This window comes from Porites lutea, chromosome 9 (genome assembly GCF_958299795.1).
Source record: "Porites lutea chromosome 9, jaPorLute2.1, whole genome shotgun sequence".
NCBI classification, from domain to species: domain Eukaryota; kingdom Metazoa; phylum Cnidaria; class Anthozoa; order Scleractinia; family Poritidae; genus Porites; species Porites lutea.
In genome coordinates, this window is record NC_133209.1 from 32,893,909 (window position 1) to 32,918,908 (window position 25,000).

General features: G+C 39.8%; 2 protein-coding genes across 2 annotated transcripts in view; one reads left to right on the top strand and one right to left on the bottom strand.

Moving 5' to 3' along the window:
• The window catches only part of LOC140948677 (uncharacterized), a 35,419-nt gene that overhangs the window by 4,598 nt on the left and 5,821 nt on the right, over positions 1-25,000 (top strand). Inside the window, exons 2-6 of the mRNA XM_073397942.1 lie at positions 665-1,063; positions 6,145-6,300; positions 7,731-7,874; positions 12,206-12,230; positions 12,753-12,918. Of these exons, the coding sequence (XP_073254043.1) occupies positions 665-1,063; positions 6,145-6,300; positions 7,731-7,874; positions 12,206-12,230; positions 12,753-12,918 (890 nt within the window). The remainder of the gene's footprint in view (positions 1-664; positions 1,064-6,144; positions 6,301-7,730; positions 7,875-12,205; positions 12,231-12,752; positions 12,919-25,000) is intronic.
• Positions 14,580-15,415, bottom strand: LOC140949283 (uncharacterized). Its single transcript, XM_073398516.1, has one exon. The coding sequence runs from the start codon at positions 15,286-15,288 to the stop codon at positions 14,614-14,616; it is 675 nt and encodes a 224-aa protein (XP_073254617.1). The 5' UTR covers positions 15,289-15,415; the 3' UTR covers positions 14,580-14,613.

Here is a 25,000-nt window from a genome sequence, read left to right on the forward strand (position 1 = left end):
TGGTCAAAACTAACGCAGCGGACCCTCGCTCAGTGTTGATTGACCTAGAAGCAATAGTACCATCCCTCCCATTGCAAGTGTTGCATTGTCGCGCGGACGCGGTCGCTAAGCTTGAATATTCACGTCGCGTATTATACCTAGTAGTTTGCGGTCATATCGAAGCGTAAAGGTCAACAGTGTTTGTTGATGAGCGAGCGATTCTTGTGCAGTTGCGATGGGTTTTGTGGAGCAAGCGAGCAAGTAACCGGAGCACACGTTACCTGTAAATTAGCCGATGGCAATTTGGAGCGGATTCGTCGATTATTCTCGAATTTATAGCGCTTCGCGTGAAGGCGCGTGGAGATGGTCCGCTTGTTTTGTAGCCAGCCTTTAATTCTTCTTTAGTGGATAGTACCTACAATTGCAAAACTCAACAAAATGCCACTTTAACCGGCCAGGAAATACAAGGATACGTTCAGTCAAAGGTATCTTAGCTTTATTTTGTTATATTTTGATTTTTGGTCTATTTTAGTTCACTGGAGTTTCGACGACTCATCGCATTAATTTGTCCATGTGAATATTAATATATTCATTCAGTGACACATACTACGTCTGGGCCGCCTGTGTTATCAGGTGCTTTTATAGTCGACATAATCTCTTTTTTGTCTTTTCTTATGTTGCCTAGAGGGACAGAAGGCTTGCTCTTGCTACACTTTTGAAGGTGAGATGACCGACAAAATGTTGAACTGGAAAAAGGCAAATGAATCTTGTGAGGCTACAAATAAACACCTTGTTGTCATGGAGACTGAGAGAGAGTGGCGATTTATTACCGATGAAATTGGGAAGCTAGATACCAGATATAATGAGTGGCACATTGGTTTGTTCAATGCAAGTGGAAACTGGACCTGGATCAATGGTAAACCTCTAACTTTAAGCAAGTGGCAAAAAAATGATCAAGTTGAGGAACCAGACCCTGAGGACCTTTACGGTCTCATTCATAAGGACTTTCCTCCAGGTTCTTATGGGACATTCAGCAGCGATACGGGAGTTATACAAAGAGATTATATTTGCGAGCAAGAAACAGGTAAAACTAAGTCACATTTAGGTGTACTCTAAAATGTGCTTGTTGTTGACGTGAAGTCAGTGAAATTATCCTTATTTCATTTCACCTTCAGACCAAGTGGCCCCTTGACAGACGGTCAACGAGAGTAACGTTTAAGGGCTTGTGGTGTTCTTATTTTGTTCACCATAACTCAAGCGCAGTAATGATAATTGCCACCGAATTCCAAGCTGTGGTTGCTCTAAATACAATGAAAACGATGTTTCCTTCACTAATTGATTATTTTAACCAAACTTAAAGGGGTTATGTGACGCTATTTGCTTAAAAAAGCTTTTCTTCGCATCTATTGAATTAACAATAATCATGTTAATAACAATGATATTTATTTACGTATATAGCACTATATCCATAAAAATAATGCCCTATAGTGCTTCCCAGAGATAAAAACCTGCCTTACAATATAGAGATGGCTTACAAATAGACTCTAACTATGTATTTAAAAAAGGCTGGAAAAAACAAAATTTACAACCAATGTTATTAGAGCTAGAAAAGGCTAAAAAAATACAGGTATTCAAAAATTATTAAAAATTAAATCTAAAACTACAACCTAGAGCTGAAAATGGGCTAAAAAAAGGGAAAAATTTACAGCTGTTTAAAAATATAATTAAAATTTAAATCTAAAAGTACTAAAACAGAACGTATATACCTAATTCCAAAATTAACGTTTCAGTTTTGTTATGCAAGATTATATTTAGGCCATTCAAACAGAACGCTAAGCAAAAATCTTTAATAACATATGACCAATTTACATTCCACTATCATAGACTAAAATTTTGATGAAAGAAAGATATTAGAAAGATCCTAAAATAATAATTTACAAGCTCACACCATTATTACCTTCTAAAATTAGCGGACAGACGCTTGGCTAGCGTTTAAACGGCAGTCATCAATGAAATCCCCTTGTGGAATTTTATGGAAGGGTGTCCTGGAACCTCTTACGCATGTGTGCACCGACCTTAAAATTTCAATGTGATAACGTTCCTCATTCTTTTCTTAGAGCTTCTCGGCTAGGCGTTTGAGAAAGCAGTTGCAGTCGGCTCCCATCCCACCGTTGGCTCCAAAACTAGGGGAGTGAAAGATCCCATTTCAACGTCCAGCACCCTTTGTTGGTACTTCCGCTTTTTCTCCTCCTCCTTCTCCTTAAAGATTGTGGATGTTCCTTTTCCCTGGTTACACTTGGAGTTAATTAACATGCGTTAAAATGCTGTAACTCCACGAGACCAAAAGCTCCTTGCCTTCAAGTCCAGTCTTGCCTCCGGGCTTGTTACCTCGCTTCTGAGGTTGAATCGCTCATTATCGAGAGGTTGTAGTTTTGGTTCGACTTCAACGTTGGTGCAAACCTTACCAATAAGTGAGGTAAGTAGGTTACGAACACCATCGTGTCTCTGCGCCACGAACCCTCCCTTTTTGCATGGCAGGGCATGGCAGTCGGTATACTTCTCACCACAAACACACTTGCATGGTAATTCGGACAAGGGCATATTATAACCTTAAACGGAGAGCGTATCTGAATTTTTGTTTATTCAGCACTAAACCTTGATTCGACAAGAGGCACTGCGGTAAGCCATGAGCTCGCACCCTTGTCTCTCGATCGATTGGTTAACTGACCGCAGCAGTTCCGAGGGTAGGGTGAAATCAATACTTTCCATTCTCGATTTCACCGACGCAGTTTTCAAGGCTTGATGTTGTCTTTGTAACTCCTCCGTGGAATTCTCGCCTGCCACCATGAACATGCTCTGTGTGGTAATAGAATCTACGTGCGGTGCTGTTATTGACGTACTTAGAAGCAGCAAACTGCTTTGGAGCTTCAGACCGTAAATCGGGTACGCCTAGCCCTCCTTGAGCGGGTGTCAACGTAACGAGCTGACGCAGTTCACTAGGGAGGGGCTCCGCTTGACCGAATAGTGTTGGGAGAAGTAAGTCGTCGATCGCCTCTTGGATAGGGTCAACGTAATCTTCAAACGACTCTATTGTGCGCACGAAATCGGAAAACTTGGATTTGTAACCCTTCATTCAAACTGTTTCCAGTCGTCTTTTGCAGCGGATGGCAAGGAAGGACATGGATTTAAACCTTTTTTAGTACTTTGCCTGCAACAATCACCAAAAAAGTTAATATGGTAATACTAATAACAATAATAATGATAATAATTAATTAATTAATAATAACAAGAAGGAAAGAAGCTGAACAATAAAAGACATCGCTTGCCTATTTGACCATCGAGTTAGTATTAAAGAACAGGAAAAAATCGAAAATTAATCAAACACTTAAAAAGAGAGCTGAAGCGTCTGTGGAATAAAAAAGTTGTGCTTGTACCGATCATCACTGGTGCCCTAGAAACAGTCAGTAAAAGATTCCATCTTTATCTAAAGAAAGCAGGACTCGACGGAAGTATTCTGCCAGGCAAAAAGCTTGTTTACTGAGAACAGCAAGAATTATGAGAGGGTCTCAATGGAGTGGTGGCTTTTACGGTTATCGGATAACGTTTTGGCTCTTTTACAGCTATCGGTTAATTTTTTTCAGTTACGGTTGACAAAAAGTTAAAAATTGATTTCTTTTGTTTCAAAGAGTAAAATATTAATAAACCAGTATTTTTGGTATCTTCAAAGCAAAATAAAGGTCTTAGGATCATCTCGGGATAAAATGAAGTTATTCTTTTGAAATTTTTAACTTTTGATAGATCATACTATTTATAAAGTATTCCATTTTTAATATAATTTTACGCATAGAAATGTCATTAGTCAATTTAAAAATAATGTTTGTGAAAAAGCAAAAGCAGACACGCGAACGCCCAACTCCAGGCAGGGGGCGGGGGGCGGCATTCATTATAACAGAAATGGCCGTTTTCACACTAGAGACGGATTATTCGTGTGAGATGGGTTATCTGTTTGATAATTCGCGTCAGATAGGTAATACGTCTTAATTTGAAATGTAAAGGGTTTTAATTTTGAATGAACAATCCGCCTGACTTTATCCGTTAATTTTGACGGACAGTTTGAAGATGGATTATCCGTTTCAAAAAGCCTGTGTACAGCCGCCCCCTCCCCTCAGAAAAAAAATCGGAGAAGGGGTGTCGGTGGGGAGGGGGCGACTGTGGACAGGCCAGTCTCAGACGGATAATCCATTTCTAGTTCTAGTTTGAAAACGACCAATAACAAAATTCCCGTGTCCAATGTTTTCAATGATAGCGAAGGACTGTACAGAAAGACTGTCTGCCGTTGCCTTGTCCATAGGCCTCATTATTCCGCGCGGCTAACGCGTTTCGGGTCACCTGGTCCGAGCGAGTTTTTTTTCTCAGATACGCCACCGAAATGCCTTCACCGAGATTGCGTGGGAAGACGCCGAAAAGGGACGAGGCATGGCAATGTCTACGTTAGCGTCAGAGAAAAACAGGGAATTGTTGTTTATCGGCTGCGTGTTTTACAAACAGTGACATCTCTAGGTGTTATTTTACTAGTATTTCGACGGAACGACGTCCTGAAAATCGCAAATTTTAATCCCCAGCAAGAAGCGAGAGTTTCACTATGGAAAAAATTAGTTCCCCGAGAGAGCGGCGGAAATGGAGTTTAGGTCTAGGTCACCACTAAAAGGCGCTTGGCCTAACGTGCGTACGGAGTCAAAATAGCCGAGAAATAAATAACGCAACCATAAGTGAGTTTAGCACCTTCCGTAAAATTAACAAAGCTAGGGAACAATTTCTTTTACGGTTAACTCTTTTTTACCCTATTTACATTTAACGGTTAAAATTTTTCAATCTTTACGGCTATCGACTAAATTTTTGGCCGTTTTACGCCTGTCAGTTAACCCCATTAAGACCCTCTTATAAGAAAGGTGATGGATACCTAAGGTGACGGGAGGTCACCTGGTACCAGGGAATGATCCGGTTGGACGACCAAGAAAACCTTGTGAACTGACAATATATACTATAGTAATAGTTCTCATTACGCATTTCGCATGCGCCTCAGTACGTTTACAAAAGTGTTACTAGTATTGATATTAAAAATAGCTACGTTGTAGGTACAAGTATTTTTCTATGTGTATTTTAAAAAATAATAATAATAATACTTCTTCTGTGGTTTATAACAGGCAACTAACAAAATGCTTGTTTGAACAGGAAAGTTTTTAAATTAGACTTAATAAAATCTGAGTTCGCGATATGTCTTGGTAGTTGATTTCACAACCGTGGTGCGTCAGTTGAAAAGTCTGTCTCTATAAATATGTAGTAAGATTAGATCTAGGCATAACTTTTGTTAGTCCTGTTTGATAACATTTGTCATTTTGTGTATGGGTCAAAGGCACTAAGTAATAACCTCTGCACTCAATTGACCTAAAGCGTGTTCACTGTATACAGCTATACCTTTGTGACTCGCGCGTTTAACTTTACTGGCTAACGTCTTTGCATAAAGGTGGTCGCAGCGGCCAGCCGCTTAATCGCTTAATTGAGAGGATGCTGCTTGATCAAAACTCACTTAAAAAGTCTGGAAGACATTTGGTCCTTATGTTTGTTGTTGTTTTAATTGACTTTATTTTTCCCTTACAGATAACTGTAAGGGAAACAAAGCTGACAATAAAACTGTCTGTTTGAGACGATTATCGTTGCAAGTTTTATTCAAGACTAATTAAGTTCCCGTATAAGTTATGTTTTGAACTTTACGTATGAAAATATCAAACGCTTTTTGTAGCCGTCGTAATACACTCTCGCCGTCAGGAAACTGTGCCTGTTCAAAATACTCATCGTCCTTCAGATCTGAAAAATAAAAACGGTTCCTTGCATCCTTACGGTGGCCTACATGTTAAACATAAACTTGTTTTCGAGAAAACCTGGTAAAGGTATTGACCAATCATAGCGTGCCATTTACAAAAGTACGATTTGAAAATAAAAACAAACGACCGCGTTGCATCAAGGTTGGCAATGAGCCTTTAATTAACTTTATTTTTTCCAAATCTTTGTTAATGGCGACGTAATTTATAGTCCAACTTGTGAGGTATTGACCCTAAAAAAACTCTATCGAGCCACCTTAATTAACTTTATCGTTTTCCCTTACAGATAACTGCGACAAAACTGGCAATAAAAGTGTCTGTATGAGACATTATAATGTCACAAAACCTACTAAAACACCGCAAACCAGAACAACCTCACCACATGAGTTCACCACCACAGAAACAGACAGTACAAGTTCAGCTAATCAACCACCGGTGCCAGGTTTGCCAAGCACCATGCTAATGCCTTTTCATTCAAAGTTGTTGCCGAATTTGATAGGGAAAGTATCGTTTGCTATGAAACGCCGGAAAAACAAGTTTGCCTTTTAGAAATATTTTCTGAAAGGGAATTTATGTCTTTTTTTTTTTTTTTTTTTAACGTAAAGGTAATTTTTTCAAAGGAACACCTTATTCTTTGGTTCGAAACGGCTCAGCCGGAGAAATTGGAGCTGAGGGACTCGTCAGAAATTAGCAGGGGGGGAGGGGGTGGGAATTTTAAATGTGGGTTCGGAAATGAGGTGACCCATCCCTGCAATGGGAGTAAAATTTGCTAACCACCCCCCTCACCTTGGCCTAAAATATCATGACCCCCCCCCCCCCCACTCTTACATAAATGATAAAATCTAGCTCTTGCAATACACTAGGGTGAGTCAGTATTATGAAAGTTCAAAATATATTTCTAATCTATTCTTTGTAATGCCATATACATACATTTTAGGTGACAGCATTAAGAGCTAGTCCGACACTCATTCTGACAGCTGATCACTCGACTCTCCTATTTCTCCCAGGTTTTTTTTCTTATTTCCTCTGTGAGTGAACCTCTACATGATCACGAACACATATTTGCATTATCTTCCCTCTTTTAACGGTCCATTTTTCATGACCCCTCCCTTTATTTTCTGCAGTCTCAAAAAGTTGTGACCGTCCCTCTGTTTCCACCCCCCTGCTAATTTCTGACAAGTCCCTGAGTAAAATTCATTCATCATTTTTTCTTTCATCATCAAAGCAAATGAAAAGGGCTAAAAACTATGGGGGGTACATGAAAAGCTCGAAAAAACTGAAAAGTAATAAAAAGAGGAATGTTTCAACTGCAACTTTTTCAAGCCTTTTTCCACTAAGAAATACTTTTAAAAAATTAATTAAGCATGCGGCTTGTAACGAAGGTCCCTTTTCGGTCTGAAGGGGGGACTTGAATAGTTGAAAACGCTCGGTTTTAGTTTTTTCTTTTCTTCCTTTTTTTAGGTTTTGAACCTTGCAATGAACATGGATTTTAAGTTAAATACGCGAATAAGATGGACATACGATTTACTGCGCTTTTCACAAACATGCGAACTCTAAAGTTCAAAGCCGCCTTCAGAATTGCGTTTTTCGCTGCCGTCAATCATAATTACGATCACAAACAACGAACCTTGAAACACAGAAACACACAAAACGCATCGGAATCCACCAATCACAAATCACAAACCTTGACCTTTTGAACCCGTTAAAGTAAAGTTTTGTTTCCTAAGAGGTCCGTTAAGATGATTGTCGGCAGCGAAAAACGCAAACGTCAGTTGGCTTTTGAACTTCAGAATTCGCATGTTTGTGAAAAGCGCAGTAATGTATCGCGTGTATCGTACTTACTTATATCACATTTTTGTTTCTTCTCTTTAGCATATTCAAACCCACGATTAGGCTACGAGGATAAATATGACACAATGGTTGTAGTAGCGACAACGCTGGCAGCATTGTTATTCATCGCACTGATTGCACTTGCTGTAGTGTTGTTTCTGTGGCGCAAAACAAGACAATCAAACGGTAACTTAATCGTACAACTGAATACTGTGTCATTAATTGATGTTAATAACTTCAATTTAGACTATTTCCTTTCAATTGTTAGCTGTGTTTTTGAAAGGAATCAGAGCCCGAGGAGACTCCTTTGTAGTAATGATACAATAAATCGGTTGTGGATCTGCTCTTTGGAAATTATATGATAGTGCCTTCTATTCCGATAATTAGGTTTTAATTAAACAGCTCTTCTTTTTTTTGTTGCTTTTTTTGTTTATCTCAGTAAAGCTAGCTCTAAGCAATACATAATACCTAATTGGGTTTCCGTCTGATAAGAAATACTGTAAGTGATACCCTGAAAATGTACATTTTTTTATATTACAGTCTATACCCTTTACTCTGTGACGTTATTATGTCACGCACACAATTCACGTGACTTAGTTTAGCCAATTGTGTCAGATTATTCCCGGCACACTTCACTTGCAAGTTGTTGAAGCTTGAAGCTTCGCTTTCATCGACGTCTAGAGATTCCAAGTGCCTTTTGTGCCGTTTATTTGAACTGAATCTTAACATGCATGGTGTCAGAAGTGGGATGGTACTCTTTTTAATTCAAAAGAATTTTCAGCCTTTGCCACAATGTCAAGTTTGAACACGTTACCAGTCCTCCAGAGTATACGCTGAGTAATGGCAAAAAGGAAAATGCAATTAAGACACAGCAAAAAGTCTGATAAAGCGAGGACCAACTCAGATATCAATCAAGCATGCTTTACCTGTCAGGCTAGAAACCCCAACCAAAGGTTACGAAGAGTTAGCCTGCTTAAGGGATGTTTGGTAGACGCACCAGAACAGCGTGCCGACCTCAAGAGAACTCCTGAAACCCAAGTTATTCAGAGATGTCAGAGAGAGGATGTTGGAAAGGAAACAAGTCCAGACACGCTATTAATATTATAACCGAAAATGCGAGCCTCACGAAGCAATTGATGTTTATGCTACGTTATTGCGAGCTTTGGCAACCACGTATCGCTGCAAATAGCATTCGTCGAAAAGTGTGACAATAGCCTAAAATTGTTGGATACTTTTCGATCTGCTGAAGCAACCAGCGCTCACCTCAAAGCGATTGGCGGGAATCATCACATGCAGCACAGCATTCGGAAATGTCAATTTCTTAAATAAGCTTGGAACGTCGAATGTGCTACCCACGCAGCAAACGTCAGAAGCCCCGTTAAAATAGCCCCTACAGGAGCCTAAAGAAGAACTATTTAAATGCTGTCAACATTTCTGAAGAAGTCACGTCAAGCAGCGCACTAAATGTCCCTCGTTTGGAAAGTTGTACGGTAAATGTCAAAAGCCAAATCATTTCTCAGTTTTGTTTTTCGTCAAGAGGTCAAAAGTCACTAAAGAAAGATCCACATGATTAAAGGCTACATTGGCTAGTTAAATTTGCACTAAGTAACCGAGCTACTGGCGTTTGGCCGGTGGGATTTGTAGGGGAGAAGGTTAACGTTCTGATAGAGAAAAGAAAAGTATCTCGGGTTCACGTTCTCTCCAAAGCTTGAATTTGGTCATTTTATGTAGTTGTTTTGCAGACTGCATGACTTTTCCAAAAGTCATGGTTCTGGTATTGCGCAGGAGCTCCCGCTCGACGCCAAGTGTGGATTATGTGATGACTTGTCTTGGTGGTTGATTCAAAAAACTTTCCGGGGATTGCACCCACTCCCCTACCTTGTATGCTCAAGGTTTTAAGGGTACTTAAAGTTGCAATATTAGAAAAAAGTAGTTGGCCCTTTGCTGACCTCTATATTACCTATATGTAGCAGCGAAGTGTATTGAAAAGGGAGTGTAAAAATTCAGTGCCCGCTTTAAACAGACGAATTCCCATTGGACTGTAAAACTTACTTTAACTAATACTTCTTTCTTTCTTTTTTCTGCAACTCAAGATAAATAAAATTATTTTGGGGGCATAAATGCGTAATCTGGCAGTTAGGTTTTTATCATCACCATGTTGCGAGTGATCAGTCTTAAATCTTATTTCCTCCATGCCTAAGTAAATACGCTAACAGTGTTTCTCAGTTTTTGGAAAAATCAAATTTTTTTAGGACCCCCTCCCCTCCCCCCAAGATCTGAAAATTGGCAAGTGAAACGAGGGTTCAGCGCTGTGATAGGTTAGACAGAAAAGAGTTAGGGGGTAATTACACGAGACCGGGACGAACTCAGGCCGGTACAAATTGTAATTTTTGCAGTCGTTTACATGAGACCGAGACAAAACGATACGAAAACAGGAGATTCTTGGATCTAGATAACTCTCTTAAGTCGATTATTTAACATATTATTCGCTGCCTGTCCTAACTGGTACAAATTTACGCCAATTACGACATGTACAGTGAGTAGAGAACTGAGATTTTACTGCTCCCAGAAAATTTGTAAACTTAGTCTAACGCTCATCTGGTGGCATGTTAAATGCACAGCATCTCATATTGGTGCAATCCCTTAATTAACCGAAGCATATATTCAATTGAAGCTACTTCCAAGTCTTGTTTACAGTTATTCATAGCAGTGTTCTTATTTTGCGTAGAAAAAGCAAAAATGATAGTGCCATACCAAGAAACACGGTATTTATGGACCCGGTCAGAGATTTATTTCCGTTTTACATGAGAACGGTACAGCCTCAGACCGGTGCAAAAGTAAGGCCTGTTTCGAACGTCGTGCTACTGCCGTGCTAAGCTGGCTCGACTGTAGCTCGACTGCAGCAGGACACTCGCACGACTTGGTTTCAGACGTCGAATTTAGTTCAGTCGAATAGAACGGCTGTTGCCGAAAACAAAACGCACAAAAAAAGAAACGGTTTAGCAAACTTTTAGATGTATTCTAATGTATTTATAATTTATGAATTGAGTTCGTTACGGCGGTAGCACAACGTTTGAAACCAAGTCGAGCTACTGCCGTGTGGGTTGCCGTGCTACACGGCAGTAGCACGACTTTCGAACGACTTGGTTTCACGTTAGATTTGTGACAAACAACATCAGTCTCACTAGTAACCTGTACTCCTACAATCAGACAATGGGAAATTCAAAATTTAATGTTTCTACACCAGTAGACCATTTTTTTCCCCGACTTTTTAAGGGCTCAAAACATGGTTCGAGTTATCAAGGGTAAAATTACATAGAAACAAAAAACAAAAACTACTTCGAATCATTGACTAGACCTTGCTAGACACTAACTAGACACGAAGCGGCCCAAATCATCCCTAGCTATCCCTCTACCACTACTGACACGTGAAGGAAAAGAGAGCCTTGTTGAAAAGAAAATCTTCGCGACAATGGAAATCGCAGAAGAAAGTGTTCAAACGCAGATTGACACAGGCGCGTCATATCATGTGTTGCCTTACACGTTTGTGCCTCCAGGAAGAATGACTACCTAGTCTGACCGTACTTTGAAGATGCCATCATCATTATCTGAATTAGGTCGATAAGCCGGTTAGGCATACACCAACCAGTTTCAATCTGAGGAGGTTTGTTTGTGATTTCTTTGTATAGCTCATAGGGGCCTGACTGTAGCCTCTGCACTAGATCTGTACATCCATCTCAGCGATTATGAGATCAATTAAGCTCTAGATTTTTTTCCAGTACCGGAGACACTATCCAGCTCAACAGGTCCAAAACATGTGTGCACATCAATGGGGTCTCATGTTCCACGGCTGCAACTTGTTAACCTTCAGCACTTAAGTGCATCTGAAAAAAACTCCTCCCAGGATACGATCATGATACCAGTCACCAGTGAACTCAAAGTGTGGCTGTATATTCTTTGATGGCTTCCGGTCCAGCATAATGTTATAACTTATTCATCTTCAGTTGGTCCGCTTTATCGTCTTTGCCTTTACGACAAGGAATGTCTTAAATCCGCCAGTTCTCAGCAGCATTAGCGTCAGGCGCCGAATGGACCATGATGCAACGGAGATCCGTGATTCTCGATCGGCCATCATGAACACTCCGAAACAACTCAACAAGAAAAATGTTTGTCCCATCAACTCGTTCAATAATTTTTCACAGTTCAGTAGCTGTCATCCCATCTCTTGCCGAGAGCTACTGTATTCCACTCAGCAAGTTAAAACACAACGCGCGTGATCGCCCGTAAGTCAGGGGCTCCTAAAGGCGATCCCCAAAGGTTCCAATGCTACAACACATGCTGAATATAATGTCTATTATAAAGAATGAAAAGGATTCAGCAAATTGACCAGACAAGACGTTTTACTTGTTTACACTACAGAAATTTCCACTGACATTAGTGTACATTATAACCTGCGGACCCAATATTATTATAACCTCTTTTATTTTTCCTCTCTTTATTTATCTTTCTTTATATAGATGCAAGGGACAAAACTGCTGAAAGGTACGGTCCCTCCCAAAGTACAATCTCGCCTGAACTTCATAGCTGCCAGGACAAAAATTAAGCGCAAAATGTCTGTATGTCTATTTACGCCAAATACACCCCACCACTGCCCCTTCCCAGCCCCCTCCCCCCAGCAACAGCAACCACTAACATCACAAACATGAAAGTAAATCTAAATAACGGGCTGCTTATCGACCCTGAAAAAGAGCCAATAAGTTCCACTAGACTCAAACTTTGCATTTTGTAGTTACAAACCCCATCTGTCGTCCCGTTGAGATTTCTCGGTGTTTAAGCACCATGGCATCATAGTTAAACATAAGCGTGCGTTCAATGGTGCTTCTCCAGATTCACTTTTTCTTTACGCCGTTATGTACAAAACTTTATATTTCTATGAAAATCGATGAATTACAAGTACAAACTACCTGCAAATACCGAAGCTTATCGAGATAGGTCATGGAGACGTATTACTTACCCTTAAATTACATTGATACAAACTAAGAATGTTGCATTGTACTTCTCCAGGATTGAACTTGAAATTCAGAATACCTCATTGTTGAATCCAGCGCAGGATGCACATAGACGACAGACTGGAGTGTCTGATGAAAACGACGAGGAAGGGTGTGAAGACGAAATTGTACAACCTGGTGGGATGGCATGCGGATACGCTACCTTGCATCATCTTTCAAGAGTAAGTTAAATCTCTCATTTAATTCCAGACTTTTCAAGAACGTACGAATAGATAGTGAAGGAAACGAAGAGTTGTGATATCTCTACTTTTCTTTATTATTATTTTTTATACTTCAGCACTAAGAAATTTCCAGCTGTTGGCAATTATCGTTGCCCAATTGTTTAAGACTTATATCATTTACCTATACCGACTCAGTATTTATCGTTCCTGACTGTGACGTACAGCATGTATAGAGTCTGTACCGACTGTGATACCGTTCTGAAATATGAAAGCATACACCATCGACAGCAAGGAACATGGCAGGTCTTTACTGCCGGCATACATGCGAAGTTGAACTTGAGTCAGCTAATCGCAGTCATCATACGGCCATTAAGGATGAAGAGTGGATTGGTCCATGTTGATGGTCACTTCTGTTCTTTCTTTGATATAGGAATAATGCCCCAGGCAGTTAATGGCGGTTAAGTCGCAGGTGTTTCGGCGGCATATGAGACCTCAGTACAATACTCGTCAAATTTTGTTAAAACAGTAGACTGAAATTGGGGATTTTTTTATGTCACGCCATCTCAACCAACTTCTTAAACGTTTTTCCGAGTGTACTTCTTCTATTCTTCCCCAAAGTTGAATTCGTGCATATTTGCAAATGGGGACACGTGAATCAACATTCGGGATAGCGTAACGTGACAAGTGTTTTAACAATTGTGACGTGTAGGTTCAACTGTCCAGTTGATATAACGAAAATGGTGTGCCACGTAGGTGTTGAAGTGGGGAGAAAGGGTGGTAAAATTGAACGCTAAACCCTCCATCAGAGTGGAAGGAAATCTGGGTTGCGTTAATCCTGATGATGATGATGATGATGATGATTACGATCAGACTGCGTGCAATGCATTCCATTTATTCTTAGTGGAGCTCGAGACGAAAAAGGCCACATAATACGAGCCGTGCATGCGTGTCAGCATAGAATATAAAACGGCAAATCAGTTTGCCGTTTTACATTTTATACAAGTTGTTGTTATATTGTACTGATTACAGCTGCTAGATCCGGCACCACTCAACGGTTTGTCGCAGTGGACTTAATGATATTTTATATTATACGTATCAGCAACCTGGAGATTAGGATTGCGGGCTCCTCTTGTTGCCCACCATTATTATCATTATCATTATTATTATTATGGCAGTACAAACGTCTGGATGCCCAGAGTAAAAAATAAAAGCTTTGGCAGGGCGGCAAACCGTAACCAGCCACAGCATCGACTGAAATTATTACTATTATTATTATTATTATTATTATTATTATTATTATTATTATTATTATTATTATTATTATTATTATTATTATTATTATTATGTCGCAGTATGAAACTTTGGAATGCTATCCACATTATGAGTAGTATAGGGCGCATTGCGTAACCTACACCACTTTAGAAGCTATACTTAGAAGTAAAAAAAGGTCGATACGAAACCTAATACGATCCTAAAATACATAGTGATATTAATCTCTCTTCTCAAAAAGCCAATTTAGAATATTATTAAATTCTGATACTCTGTAAAACCTTCGCTATCTCTACTAAAAGCTTATTTATAATAATATCAAACTCTAATGTTCTAAAAAATCTAAGTAAAAACGTCAGCAAGCTTGTGTTTCTAGATTTCTAGAGAAAAACAAAAACCTAAAAACTAAAGTCCTTAGCGCCCTAACTAAGTATTTATCTTAAATGTTCTGGCAATGTTCAAAGTGTTTGAGATGACCGACTTCTGCATCCGCTCAAGTACGCTCCGTGCTCTCGCTCCAATTAGCTTCCTCACCGACTTCTCTAGGTGTTTAGAGTAACCACCCAGTACGTCAATCATTACGTTGTACTGTTCAACCCTGTAACCATTGTATCTCTGCTTCAGCTCCCACATCATAGGCCCATACTTGAGTGTCTTTTCCTCATCTTTCTTAGCTCTACTCTCGATCCATGGGCAGCTCATTTCAATTGTGCAGACTTCTCTCCTCTCGTGGCTGACAAGTCGCGCGTCGATCCGATTTGCTCTAACTTCGTTGTGCTCTGCATAGATGGGAATATCCCAAAACGCCTCACTCGTGGTGTTCTGGTAGGCTGGTTTTGACATCACCGGTGAGTACCATGGTGGAACCTCTTCTATTAACCCATGCTCTCGCAGGAGCTCAAAAAACAGAATCTTCAAAGCTACATTATGCCTGTATAGGTACTTGGTTTGTGCCAGGGAGGAACATCCGGCCAATACATGCGCAACGCTCTCAGCTACCTTCCCACATAACCTGCACAGAACTTCGCCGTCGGTGGAGGTTTGCGTCTTCTCCTTTGTGTAGAGCTTCGTAGGTAACAACTGCTCATACAATTCATACATGCCCGCGATGGTATATGTAGGGCATGTAGCCCAACCTTTTAACCATGCAAAGCAGCTGGTTATGCTTAGGCTCTCGTCTTCCCATCTGATACGGAATAACTTTCCTTGCCACTTTTTGTCTTTAGCGATCTCCAAGAACTGCTTCTCTTGAGATTGCTTCAACAGATTCCCACCTCTTGCTGCAGTTACCACCTTTCCTTCTGTTGTAACACACACGGGATTTAAGGTATCAAGCTGAAGTGTGATGTTGAGTTCTTCAGCGTACTTAGCTGCTTCCTTTACGAGCGACTGGTGGCCTGATGCCATGGCGTGTTCTTCAAATTCTCTAACTGCTTCCACAGTTATTATTATTATTATTATTATTATTATTATTCTTATTATTATTATTATTATTATTATTATTATTATTACATGATATTAATTAGAGGAGGACTCGGAAAAAAAATCCGAGTCCCAGATGGGATTTGAACCCACGACCCTCCGTGATCTAGTCGGATGCTCTAACCACTTGAGCTACTGGAGACTCTATGGTGAGCAAGGGCCAATTTGTGGGTCTCGACTGGAACCGCATCACGCGGCTACACAGCCAAGTAATGATAGGCACACAAGAAGTGAAGAACTCACTAACAGCATCGCGCTGTCATCTTAAAGCATATCAAAGATGCGGCCAACCAACCTCCAAAGTGAGTATATTAAAGATGAAACAACAACAACATGATATTAATTTGAGGAGGACTCGGAAAAAAAATCCGAGTCCCAGATGGGATTTGAACCCACGACCCTCCGTGATCAAGTCGGATGCTCTAACCACTTGAGCTACTGGAGACTCTATGGTGAGCAAGGGCTAATTTGTGGGTCTCGACTGGAACCGCATCACGCGGCTACACATCCAAGTAATGATAGGCACACAAGAAGTGAAGAACTCACTAACAGCATCGCGCTGTCACCTTAAAGCATATCAAAGATGCGGCCAACCAACCTCCAAAGTGAGTTATTAATTGAATTGATATCATGTTGTTGTTGTTTCATCTTTAATATATTATTATTATTATTATTATTATTATTATTATTATTATTATTATTATTATTATTATTATTATTAAAACTTAGCACAGGGATTTTCCCTGGGGAGAAATAACCAGTCAAGTCTCATCCCGAGACCTCAGACTTCCAGCACCTTTCTGAGGATATGTGCCGATCTGAGGAGTGCCGACTTTTGCATCGTTCTTGTTCGGTTTTTAATTCCTAGTTGCTCCAAGTGGCCTGCCAGCTTCTTTGACACTGAACCCAATGCACCTACAACCACTGGCACCACTTTTGTCCTTGATTTCCAGATCCTTTGAATCTCTCTCTTATTATTATTATTATTATTATTATTATTATTATTATTATTATTATTATTATTATTATTATTATTATTATTATCATTATACTTCTCATCGACGCCTCTAATGCATTCAACGCACTCAACAGAGCAGCCGTACTGCACAACATCCGGATTCTGTGTCCTATAATAGCAATTTACGCTATTAAGAGTGTGTCCATGAGAAAACCAGGCAGGACCAGGCAGGGGGTGATAATGCTCAAATCACCGATTTCGCTCAAACTTGGCACAAATGTTAGGTATCAGGAGTTAGCTTATGTGACAAAATTTCAGGTCAAAATATTAAGAGCGGATGTCTGTAAATATCGACCAGAGGTGGGAAAAATAAAATTTTTGAAAAATCTCAAAAAAATTATGTAGACTACCCTAGGTATTCTAGTTATGAAAATATAAATTTTAGTGTCATTGGATAAGTATTTTGGCGATACGGCGAATGCCAATTTCGGGCGATTGACGGCCTCCTCCAGACCGCTTTTTCGGGCCTCTAGACCGGGCTACAAAAAGACCACGATTTCAATCGAATTCAAGTATCATGCAACCTAAAAAGCTTCTTATCGTATTAAACGGGTTTTAAGACACATTTTGAGTGGTCATGTTCTTGAATTGATTGCAACTGGAATATTCTATGAATTTTTAAATGTTTACAAAATTGTAAAGATTTTACGCGAGCAAAATATTGTCAAATTTCAAAGGCCTAAAATCACATCTGATACATGATTTTAAACAGAAAAAGACATTCCACATTAAAAAGCAATCTCTAAGCTTTCAAAATATGCTTTCAAAACTCTGGGCAACATATGAAATGAATTTTGGGGAACGCAAAGTTCACGAAGCATTTAAGTGTAATTTGACCTTTCTGACTTGACAGATAAGAGGTTCGGAGCGACACAAATCAATCCTCCAACAAATGTTTCAGCCAAAATACGTTTAATTTAAGCAATCTCAAGTCCCACAGTGATACATAGATGTTTTATATACTTTAAGTGGAAAGTTTCATACCGTTTTTTTCAGCCGTGAATGAAGAACTCTTATCCTGGCCTTCAGGTGCATTATTAGAACTCGCCTCGCCAATGTAAACATTCGGGTCAATTGAAGATCTTAGCACGAAACAGCAAAGTTTTCAAAATCTGCACCAATTATCTATCTTTTCTAGTATATAATTAGGTCTACAATTTGTTTGTTTGTACCTAATGTGTCCTTGTTTGACTTCATTTCTGCAATGAAACTGAGACAAACCACAGCAAAATTCCCGCTCTCTCGACATGTCACGTGCCACGTGAAAGAGCCGTTTTAGACTCGATTGCGTTACGTAAAACATGACACAGTGATTATTTCTGATTGTGTGAAAAAAAATTCCATCTCTAACCTACTTGTTATAGGTATTATTGAATGAGCAGACAATCTCATTTTTTTTTACCATTCAGTTTTATCAGCACAGACTTTTCGGTTTCCCGACGAAACCAAAAAAAATCCTAGGACCGAAAATTACACCCGCACCGCCTCCCCACTCACCCCCCGCCCCCCCAAAAAGAAACGATTCCAAGTAATTTCCGCGCCGTGAAATTTTTCCGTGGAGGATTAAATGATATGGCACGCCAAAAAATGGAAAGTAACTGTTTGTTGTTGCTTTATTCATCGTACCATCTGCTGAATTAATCTTTTCTCATCCGACAGTCTGAACTGCGCGGCCAGCATTGTACCGGCGCAGTACTCCACCAGTCAGATTGTTTTGAATTTCCCTTGAGAATCCTACTTAAATCAAGGTAGCAAAAAACGTCTATATATATATTTTTTTACAAATTTGCCAAATTTTCCTATTGCCAAAGAAATCCCCTAATGAAAAATATCCAAACAAAGAAGAAATACCTTTATCATCTCGGTAACTTTAACTCCCCCCTCCTCGACAAACCCCCGCCTTGGGCCGGGCCCAGGGTCAAATATTGTTTGCGCTGTTCTTTTTGGTTGTTGGCAGTATTTCGGCCAGTTGTTGGCAGTATGCTCTAGAGCTGAAAATAAGGAAGCATCATTGCCAGCTAGTACAATTCCGCTCGCTTATGTGCGGCGATACAGCGTACAAAAATGGAGCGTTGGAAGGGTGGGTGGGGTGACTAGCGTGGTTTAAGTAATAAAGTGCGCACAAAAGAGAGCGACCGATCGGTTGAGCGCCACTTTACAGTCAATTCTGCAGCATGCCATCTGACTGGCATGCGCCAAAAGAGAGAAGACTACAGTCATACCCTGGGAGAAGGGCGTGTGTTATCGTTAAACTGCAACTGTCCAGGTGCACGTTGGTTCACCGTATTGTCAAAGATGCCCATAATGTAGTTTGCGCATCGACGAGCTTATCATGGTTTGGAACTTTCGTAGGTGCCTTCTCTTGTACATCTTCGAACTCATTATAGAAGAACCAGTGTAACGCGAACGAACCCCAGCCCCTGGTCCGTCTCCGGCAAGTTCATTCCTTTGTTTTGACAGGCGCATAAACTCTAAAGAGTAGGTCCCCTCACCGTAGCCAATCATAGACTGAGTAGCAGACGCCATTTTTTTTTGGGGGGGGGGGGGGGGCGGGGGGACAAAAGAAGAAATGTCGAGGACGTACGATGAGAGAAAAGAAGAGGAGTCCTCCTCTCCCCTTCGCGTGTTCCCCTTGCACGGCCAAGCATGCCACGCAGGCTAAGCCAAACAGCGCCCGCTTTATAATTGCTAAAAAAAGGTTGTGACAGTAATAACTGATAAACTTGAGGTCGACGGTCCAGTCATTTTACCACCCCCCCCCCCCCCTCTCTCCATCAATGCTCCGTTTTAAGGGCATTTAAATCTATTGTAGTCAAAGCCACACAGAAAGGACAGAAATTGAAACAAGGATGTGACCTCGCGCACCGAAGGCCGCGCACTAAATTAACTCTGCCACCCTCGCTGATTGCTTGTGTTGAAATACAATAATAACGGTGATAATAATAATAATAATAATAATAATAATAATAATAATAATAATAATAATAATGATACTAATAGTCAGAAACGCATTATAGAGTGTAATACATTTATAGCTCTAGCTTACAAACAACCTTCCCACTCTTTTGAACCCACTGCACATAACTCAACTTTGGAGATAATAGGTATGCCTCATGTGCAATTGGTGGACAGCTTAAAGTAAGATTTAAAACGTACCTAGCCTGCCGGCAGTGTTGCACTCCCGATGCGCACCTGTGCTCTGTGCTCGTGTACATGTATTTGGTACTTGTACCAAAATCGCCTAAAACTAGTCCTCCATATTCGCACGCTGTAAATATCGTCGTACACTAAGTACAAGGGTACTAGCTTACGCCGAGAGTGCAATATCAAGGAATTGATGTCGCAAGCGCAAGATACAACGGTAGCAAGATTTTCTCGCTCGTACTTTTTTACTTGTAATTATAAACTCTTTGTACATGATATGCCATAATAGCGTGTTGCAGAATAACTGCGAAACGTACTTAGGTGATTTCCTGAGCTGACAGATCTATCAACAAACAACAAAAAAGAACACGTTATTTACATATCGTGGTTTGCAATTGATAGACACGCTCGGGGATCACAAGCCTATGATCGCTAAAATTGCATGGTAAGAAAAAAAATGAGACTGTCTGCTCATTCAATGGCATACCTATAACATGTAGGTTAGGGATGGAATAGTTTTTCACACAATCAGAAATAATCACTGTGTGTCATGTTTACGTAACGCAATCGAGTCTAAAACGGCTCTTTCATGTAACACGTGACATGTCGAGCGAGCGGGAATTTTGCTGTGGTTTGTCTCAGTTTCATTGCAGAAATGAAGTCAAACAAGGACACAAGGTACAAACAAACAAATTGTAGACCTGATTATATACTAGAAAGGATAGATATATATTTGGTGTAGATTTTGAAAACTTTGCTGTTTCGTGATAAGAACTTGCATTCACCCAAATGTTTACATTGGCGAGGCCAGTTCAAATCCTGAAGGCCAGGATAAGAGTTCTTCATTCACGGCTGAAAAAACGGCATGAAACTTTCCACCTAATGTATATAAAACATCTATGTATCACTGTGGGACTTGAGATTGCTTAAATTAAACGTATTTTGGCCGCAACATTGGTTGGAGGATTGATTTGTGTCGTGCCGAACCTCTTATCTGTCAAGTCAGAAAGGTCAAATTACACTTAAATGCTCCGTAAACTTTGCGTTCCCAAAAATTCATTTCATATGTTGCCCAGAGTTTTGGAAGTATATTTTGAAAGCTTAGAGATTGCTTTTTAATGTGGAATGTCTTTTTCTGTTTAAAATCATGTATCGGATGTGATTTTAAGCCTTTGAAATTTGACAATATTTTGCTCGCGTAAAATCTTTAAAATTTTGTAAATATTTAAAAATTCATAAAATATTCCAATTGCAATCAATTCGAGAACATGACCACTCAAAATGTGTATTAAAACCCGTTTAATACGGTAATTAACTTGTCGGGTTGAATGATATTTGAATTCGATTGAAATCGTGGTCTTTTTGTAGCCCGGTCAAGGGGCGCGAAAAAGCGGTCTAGAGGAGGCCGTCAATCGCCCGAAATTGGCATTCGCCGTATCGCCAAAATATTTATCCAATGAAACTAAAATTTATATTTTCATAACTAGAATACCTAGGGTAGTCTACATAATTTTTTTGAGATTTTTCAAAAATTTTATTTTTCCCACCTCTGGTCGATATTTACAGACATCCGCTCTTAAATTCCCTGGGAGATCCGGGCTCCCCCTGTAAAAATCGCCATTTTTGCATAATTAATTAGCTAACTTTACGATGCCAGTGCAACAAACAGAAAAGCCACCTGGAACTTAAATGCACTGAGAGATAATCTGACATCATTAGACTTTAAGCACAATAAACTGTTTAAAGTCGCCGATTCGATTTCCCCCCTCTTAGCCCCCTTAAGTTGGGTCATCATTTCCAAGTTTTGGGTAAGACGTAAAATAAGGGTATTTTATTCCCAAATATCTCTGATGAGCAACCGCTTATCTTTATAACTTTTGCATGAGTAGTTAAAGCCATCACTTAAGTTGAGAAAAAGATCATAAAAAGTTTGGGCAATTCACTTTCTTCCATGTGTTGACATAAACTGTTCATGTGACTGAACGACTTTTGCATATTTCATCAAAATTCAGGCCCTCACAATATTCGTGTGTTTGCCTTTGAATGAGGAGAAATCGAACAAAAAAACTCATCAGACAATGATTTAACGTTAATAAGGGTAAAATCATAAAAATTGTTGTGCAAGAAACGCTAACGATGATTTTTGATAGCTATATACGCGATCTTTTCAAGTAAAAACAACATACAAAGATTTAATTCACAGTTCTACTTACTTTAACAATCTCGCCCTAAAAACAATATAAACGATCAATAAAATCCATAAACGTATCTCTTAGATGTCTTAACTGCAAGTTTGTGCCCGCTTTGATTTGTTCTTCATGCCACCTTCGATGTCCAGTTCAGCGTAGTTCAGCGTCGTGACTCGCTGTACGACTAAAATTCCTTAGCTATCAGTTTACGCACCAAAATCCAAATCAAGTTGTTTTAGGACAAAACAATACGAAATGTAGAAAGCCGATTCTTAACCCATTGAAAGAATTATATCTGCCACTGTTGTAGCTCAATTCACATGTTGCAAACGTCCGACATCTTTGACATTAAATCGAGCCCGCATTTTTAAGCAGCGGTTGCCACCATACGGAAACATCGTATCGGGAGCATCGGGAGTCAGGAACCAGGAGCCAGGAGCCAGAGTTCAGTGAACAAAATGACTTTCCGACATTCTCTGAGATTATTTTGTTGTTATTGTATGCTGATAAATAATTTAGAATTCCAAATCTATTGGCAACTTTATTCAGACCATGATTATAAATGATCCCATGTCTTCTCAAACTCGGAGAAAGAAGTCGTTTTGTCTTCGTGTTTTGGAAAGAACTATTTTTCTATTTTAGTTGCACGTGAAATAGCAGCGAAGTGAAGCCGGCTGTTGGTGCAGACCAGTTCAAAGAGACAAATAAAGCGTGAGACACGTCCAGATTGGCTTGCGACAAGAATTCCATTTTTTTTTTCTTACTGCAGTCCCTTTTCCCCGGGGAGAGTCCAAATTGCGTACAAATGCCCTACCCTGCTGGCACCAGATTTGACTGTCATAAACAGTGAATTTTTTTATCTCGCACGGTCTTTTGGGGGTCTTATAAAGCCTAACTGTGGCACTAATGTTCCCAAGTAGAATTCAAAATACACCACACTTTCACATTGAGTTAAATATTTTTCTCAAACAACCGCTTCCATATGTTTAACACCCTTCCCACATTCCCTCCGAGAGATGCTTCAACTGTAATACTTCGATTTCAAATTTCTCACCGTACCCAGGTAAGGTCAATTTTCTCGTCCTAGACATCGATCTCGGAAGGGCCTTTTTGCGTACTCTTGGGCACCAAAACCAGTTTAGTGCCCAGCCGTGTGCCGTGCTGAGGCAGGCAGATGTTGAATTATGGACAGACAACAATTAAGTTACAGACATTTCATGTTCCGGTCCGTGCGTGGTCGGAAGACACCCAGTAAATAATGCCCATGGGGTTGCCCAAGGAAAATTTGGGTTTTACGAGAGTCGAACTGCAGGAGGTCTTTAACGAGGAAAAGTGCGGACACATCTACTTTTTGGAGTGAATGTACTGCATGCAATTTTTAAGTTACAATATACTATAGATAAATCTAATTTGTTTCTAAAGTTCCTCTCATACTCCGAGTAGCTTAGGACATACAGGGAACGCAGAGATCAGACCATTGCATCATGGAAAATTCTCAATCAGACTGTCATCGTAAAAAGTGGTCGCGGTCGCTTACTGGATGTGGATGTGTTCGTTTACAGGAGGTTCCAACTACAAGCGCTTTGACTTGATAATATATTTGGTGTGTTGAATAAGTGATCGCTTATTGGGAAGTGGTCACTTAAGTTGGTGGTCGCACGTAGGTTCGACTGTGCCTCGTTAAGCGAAAATTTGTTAAAATGTAAGAGAAATCCTAAAATTGTAATACAGTGGAAGCTCTCGTACGAGGGCGCCCTCGGGACGAGAAAAAGGTACCTTAACTGGATCTGGCCGCTTACAAGAATGAATCTCATATGCAGCATAGTTATAGAAGTGGAATTCAGCCACTTTAAAAGTGGTGTAAAGGTTAGATAGCCGCTTACGGAAGCTCCTCCCAGATACAAATTAACACTGGTAATAGCAAAAAACTGTTTTTTAGTGTATGGTTACGCTGATGTTCTTGCCTTGTTGTAATTTAGGTAAAAGCATACAATTCAGTTTGTATTTTCAAGTGTAACCGGACGAGTATGTTAAAAAACGGTAACTCTGAAACGGATATATAAGAATGATTCATAACAGTGACAAACGGCCATATGACTGTGGACATGATATGAAAAAAAAAAAAAAACAACATTCAGAGGCGGATAAGATTTCTTTCGATTGTCTGCTTAGGAGAGCTTTAAATCAAAGCTAACATCTAATTCGCCGGTAAACCCTTTAAGTGTCCGCGGCCGCCTACGGGAATGTAAAAATCCAGAGTTTGTGTGGGAGTTGAAACGGGATTTTGTGATGGCGGTCGTAAGTAGAGCTATTCGCTATATACGAGAGTGTCCGTTAAGAGAACTTAATCTACTGTATGAATCCGCAAATGACAGCTTAAATGAGAAGTGAATATAGTGTATTAGTCTGTGTTCAAGAAACTGTTCTCTTACACCTTCCTTATAGCCAAAGAAGTCTAACCGACTTTTTTTGCAATGTATTAGTGCCCCGTTTTGGGTCTTTTGTATTCCTCAGAAGTTTTTCCTCAACACGTTTATAAATGGTTATTATTATATTTTTGTAGTCAATAATATACCCAGATACAGGTACCAACCTGTATAGTTGTAAGACTACGAGGATTAAAATACAAGTAAGTGAGTAATTATACCCAGTGGCAAGTCATTAATTGTCTAAAAATTGCACGGCACCGTCTGACTACAAAAAGGGCTATTATGGACCATTATTATCATGGTAATTAATGTCAATATCGAATAAACTCAAAATTTCAAGTAACACGACTTTCACAACCTATTTTCAACACACCAGTTATAACAGGATATTGGCGCGTACAAACAATAGATAGCGTATTCCGCATTCCGGAGTCCGGTAGTCCGGCGTCACAGATTCGATCTTTTTGGCAGAGTCTAAAGTCAAAGATGGAGGGTGTTCGAGCAGGTGGTTGTTTTCTGTAGATATAGACGGATTGTCAGTGATCCTTCTT

What these genes read in the sequence shown, in the direction of transcription:
- LOC140949283 (XM_073398516.1), bottom strand. Translation starts at nt 15,288, where the DNA reads ATGTATGAATTGTATGAGCAGTTGTTACCTACGAAGCTCTACACAAAG.